This window comes from Poecilia reticulata, linkage group LG13 (assembly GCF_000633615.1).
Source record: "Poecilia reticulata strain Guanapo linkage group LG13, Guppy_female_1.0+MT, whole genome shotgun sequence".
Taxonomy (NCBI): domain Eukaryota; kingdom Metazoa; phylum Chordata; class Actinopteri; order Cyprinodontiformes; family Poeciliidae; genus Poecilia; species Poecilia reticulata.
In genome coordinates this window covers 6,297,852-6,303,058 of record NC_024343.1, presented here as the reverse complement: position 1 = coordinate 6,303,058, position 5,207 = coordinate 6,297,852, and the positions used below count along the sequence as shown (strand labels likewise).

The window sequence follows — 5,207 nt, the reverse complement described above, 5'->3', positions numbered from 1 at the left end:
GATGGATGGATGGATGGATGGATGGATGGATGGATGGATGGATGGATGGATGGATGGATGGATGGATGGATGGATGGATGGATGGATGGATGGCGTAGCAGTGGTTCAACAGCGAGAACAGAACCAGCGTCTTACATCGCAGCTTGAACACTTAAATAATTTTGTGGGTTATTTGTTTAACTTTCCGACAGTCATGCTAATCCGGGTGAGTGTTTGTAGCTGCACGCTGCTTTACCTGCTATTTGATTGCTCCATGTCTTTTTTTACTGCAGTGAGCCTCGTTGTGTTGATGCATTTTGACCTGCTTCAATTTTCTGCCGCAACACGCAAACGTCCTCAATCACTCAATGCGTTATAATTCCACATCGCTTGGGATTTGTTGCTGCGTGTTTGCGCAGTGTGAAGGAAAGAGGAGACCAGCTGCACAGACAGGCTGCAAAATGAGATGCAGGTGATCGGTTTGTGTGATCGGCAACAAGAGACCGTGATCGGCGATCACCGATCATACACTTTTTCACGGAAATCGGACGATTATGATCGGTGGCCGTTCGATCGGCACACCTATAATATATACAAAAAATACAAGTGAATATAGAAATGATACTATAGACTATGATCTTGCTACCAATAACCAGCTAATAGAGCTAGGTAGAATCTAAGTTTGGATACCATTACATGTTGTTTAAATTCTACTTTCTGACCCATCTTAATGTTCCACATGGACATTCGTTTTGAACAGGATTTTCTAACCAACCCAAAGCATGTACCTTTCACTGCTTCAAAACAATTCACAGAAAGAAAGAAGAAATAAAGAAACTACAAAAGTTTAAGTTTCCACTCTGAGGAGTTTCTTTTCTTAATATAGAAATGTTAGTTTGAAGGAGACCATTGCTTTGATCTGTGTGTAAGTTTGGTTGTTGATTTCACCAGACTTATACTCGAGTTATAAAATCACAAATGGTTGTATTTTTAGAGCAAGACAACAATAAGCTAATGGGATAAGAACAAGAGATTTGTATTAGAGACAATTCAGTTTAAATTCAATATGTCCTGTTATCAGTATGGCCTCCTTTTATTTAACGATTCTTAGGAAGTTGAATGTCCCTGTTGTTCGCAGCAATACAGCTGCTTGGTACAACTTGGTACAACACAGCCCGGCCTTCAGGTGTACAAGCACAGACCATCACACCCTCCACAGTCCCACTGCCTGGTGGTGAGTCAGGAGTTGGTGTGAGACCGACTGCAGTGTTTAAGGAGTGGGAGAGGCTAATTGCTGCTTTTGCTGCTCACTCAGGACAAACAGACTACAGCTGAGCTGCAGAGCGTTGTCACCACAAAAGTCTCCAACAACAGAAAAAGAGTTGCTAGATTTATCACTGGTTGCTGGTTTTAAAAAAGTCACTAGAGGAGCCTGAAAACTCGATAAATATAGCAACAAAGTGGCGATGTTGACAACAGCCCCGCTCATCCCCACACTCAGTCGTCTCTCTTGGCTCCACCCACTTTGCTGGAATTTTTACAAATTTGCCTGGAGTAGGGTTTGCCTTCACAGAAGGATTAGTTACACTTTAATAAGCAGCCAAACTAGTGACAATTTTCAAACTAAAAGGCACCACGAGTCACATAGGTACTTGTTGGTTGTTGTCTCATCAGATTGGAACATGGTGAAAATCTAGAGGAGAACCAGAGGAACCTGCTTCAGATCACTGAGCGCTTCTTCCAGGCCATAATCGGCTCATCCAGCGACTTCCCCCCTCAACTTCGCAGTGTTTGCCATTGCCTCTACCAGGTATTCCCTTCATTTTTGCCTCTTGTCTTCTCATTGTCCCATTACTGATCATTCAGTCTCATCCTATGTCTGCTTACACACACTTAGGGCTGATCTTCTAAAGGTTTTGCACATATAAAAACAGGTACAAAATTGATGTCTTGCACAAACCTGATCTACAAACAACACGCACACAGGATTGCATAGCAAATCTGGAGCAATGCATTTATCACGTCTGCCTTCATGAATATACAAAACATATTCCGATCATCAGAAATCGCAAAATATTGGAAGGAGGAATATAAGCAAGTATGACTTTCCACCACAGTGGGATTTACTAAAACCTTAAACAGATTGCGAGGTGCTATTTTTGTGTCTAAAAGGTAACAATAAATTATTATGGCTTACCTTGGTTTGCAATGTTTGGGTCAAGTAGGTAATACCCCTTTTTTTTAAATAAAATGTTACAAAGATGAGAGGTAAAGTTGGGCCATGGGGGATTTGCAGAGTTAAGTAGAGCAGTTTAGTTTCTAGTGCTTACTCTGCTGTATGTTAATTTAAATTAAATGTATTATTATTATTATTACTGTTTAGTGGTGTCCCGATACCAGTGTCAAGCACTCGTACTCCTAAAAGCAAGTCAATACTCCAAATTCAGACCGTTTTTCTGCTGGATTTTCCTCCTGAGCTGCTTTGCAGTGCAACTCAAAGGCTAAACCACATATCATCCCAGGTGGGGTGATAACACACCAATATGTTATTTCCCATCAATTTTTAAAATAGCATGTAATTGCATTTCATTTTCATTCTGTTTAAAATTCAACAAGCTGAACAGATGAGCCACATTATGCCATCATTAAGCTGAATACATTTAATTTTTTTCAGCAGTGACAAAGTTTTGAAACGTAACATTCACCAATTGAAGTGATCAGAAGTTGCCAAGACTCTCTGAACAGTCAGCAGAAGAATTATCCGGCAGCAGCGGTTCAGCTGCTCTAGAAGTGCTCTAAAGTCTCTTGTCTATAACTCTTCAATGCGCTGCCGTCAGCTCTCAGAGAGCATTCAGATCAGAGATGATACTCTAACTGAATTCATTTTGTTTGGCTTGATTAGAGGCCTTTTGGCACTGGCCTGTCTCAGCCCTCTTGTACACTGGTCTTGGTTGTTTTTGCAGTGAGCAGAGGATTTCCTCGAAAGTGGGCGGGGATCATCTTATTAGTCAAAGTCCTGTTGAAGCTGCAGAAGCAGCAAAGGATAAGAGCAGACTGTACTTCTTGAGGAAGCTAAGATGCTGCAGATCTTCTATCAGTCTGTTGTTGAGAGCATCATCTCTTCTGCCGTTATCTGTTTGGGCAATAGCATCAGAATCGGGGACCTAAAAAGACTAAGCAACCTGAAAGAAGGCTGGTTCTGTTCTGGGGATGACTGTGGATCTTCTGGAGATGATGAGGGGAGGAGAATTAATATTTGTTCATGCAACCCTTGAAACGGCGCAGCTGGACAGGCAGGAGCTGTGTTTGTCTTTCAATATGAAGTAAAATTTTATGTTTCATGATATTTAAATTAATTTCAAACTGATTATGGCTAGTATAAGTGTGCAAATAAGGGAATATATATATAGTGTGGCATATATAACCCCTCGAGCCATTAAGCTGAGAAATAATGAGATTTGGTTAAGGAAAAACCAATCTTTAATGTCGAAAATGATCGAGTGTTCAAAGTCATGCAAATGGACAAATACAGAGTGATAAACAATGGTGGCTGACAGGGGTCAAACATGCTGCAAACAGGGGACACGAGCTGCAAACACATGTAAAAAAAACAAAACAAATCCAACAGAAAAGTGATGCAAACAAAAAAAAAAAATGCAATAACAGAAATAGGAGCAAAAACCTTCAGTCAACAAAACAAATGCAAGCAAAATGGCTGCAGCTCAGGAGGAGGAAGAGGATCACTGGGAGGTTCTGGGAAGCTGCACCCAAACCTGGAGCTGTGGCCTCTCCTCCTGAATAAAACAATAAAAAATAAACTGAAAAAAGTTCACTCTGCACGAAAGAAGCCATGGAAATGTGTATTACGCACACACACACACACACACACACACACACACCTGCTCACACACACATAAGCAGAAGTTGAAAGTGTTCTGTTTGATCTTTAAGGGGTAATGTCTTAAAATATTTTTCTTAGTATGAATTTAGATACTAAAAAATTCCAAGGAAAGGATTATAATTGGTATTTATAATTTGTATGGTAAGAAAACACTGTGGCAAGGTTCTGAAAGTACTAATAACTTCAGAAATATTGTTATCTCCTGAGATTTATATTATATTTTGATGCACGTATCAAACGGAACATTACAAACGTATTAAACGCTTCATATCAATTTGAGCCACTACGAACAGACAACAGGCAGCGGAAAACGACAGAGTGACATGTCGAGATCAAGCCGTGGTCAGAGGGGAAGACGCACTCCAACCACCCGCTGAGCACATTTCAAAGAAGCCTCATTTTGGATCAACTAAATGGATAGATGAAGCTGTGAGAACTGCTCGCTCCCTCTAGTGGTTAAATTACAATTAAATTCGACATTTAATTGTAATGTTAAAAGCACTTCGTTTTTGTGGAGCGAGTTTTCAGTTTTTGCTATTTCCACCATTTCTCCCCCTTGATCCTTTTTCCTGTGATTGCAGTGTTTTATTTGTGACTGCAGCAGTTTTTGTTTGCGTTTATTTTTGGATTTTGCATCGTACACCTGTTTGCAGCTTGTTTGGCAGTTTGCTGCACGTTTGCACATGTCGGCCACTGTAACAAAAGCCGTCCAGCGCAGGGCTCCACTCAGCTCACCTCAGGGGTGACGCCAAGTGAAGCCAAGGTTGTAATGTCAGGTCTGGTTTTATCTTCTCCTCATTCTGCACCTTCTCTAAGGGGTGTTGTCCTGCCTTAATCAGTTTTTGTTTGTGTGTGACTGTTGCCAGTCTTATACGTTATGGCTAGGTAAGCATGCAGTAGTGTGCATGTGAGCAGATAGAGAGATAGAGGAAAGACACAGAATAATATATCAATAACAATTTTTAATATAATAAAAACGTAATTCTGAATGTGAGGTTTTTTTAATCTATTGCTCAAAGCATAGAATTAGATTGAATAGATCAGCCCTTATTGAATGGGCACATTGTCACCGATATCCAACCTAGGATTTTTTCCAAAATCCAGACCAAAATAGATATTAATATCAAACTGATGCATGTCTATGCTAGGGTTAAGGAAAACATCCTGGTTAGGTCTGAATGCAGTCGATAAGATGAATGGAAGTCAATATAAAGTCGTCGGTTTGTGTAGGAGTACAAGGGTGTTTTTGTGTGTGTTGTGTGTATGCGTGTGCGCGCGCGCGTTTGTGTGTGTGTGTGTGTGTGTGTGTGTGTGTGTGTGTGTGTGT

General features: G+C 40.6%; 2 protein-coding genes across 4 annotated transcripts in view; one reads left to right on the top strand and one right to left on the bottom strand.

Moving 5' to 3' along the window:
- Nucleotides 1-5,207, top strand: part of nf1a (neurofibromin 1a) — a 120,065-nt gene that overhangs the window by 47,980 nt on the left and 66,878 nt on the right. For all 3 annotated transcript variants that reach the window (XM_008425150.2, XM_008425152.2, XM_008425149.2), the window contains exon 29: nucleotides 1,654-1,789. In XM_008425150.2, coding sequence (XP_008423372.1) covers nucleotides 1,654-1,789 — 136 coding nt within the window. The remainder of the gene's footprint in view (nucleotides 1-1,653; nucleotides 1,790-5,207) is intronic.
- The window catches only part of LOC103474300 (oligodendrocyte-myelin glycoprotein-like), a 41,145-nt gene continuing 38,782 nt past the window's right edge, over nucleotides 2,845-5,207 (bottom strand). Inside the window, exon 3 of the mRNA XM_008425148.2 lies at nucleotides 2,845-3,773. Within this exon, the coding sequence (XP_008423370.1) occupies nucleotides 3,668-3,773 (106 nt within the window). The 3' untranslated portion in view covers nucleotides 2,845-3,667. The remainder of the gene's footprint in view (nucleotides 3,774-5,207) is intronic.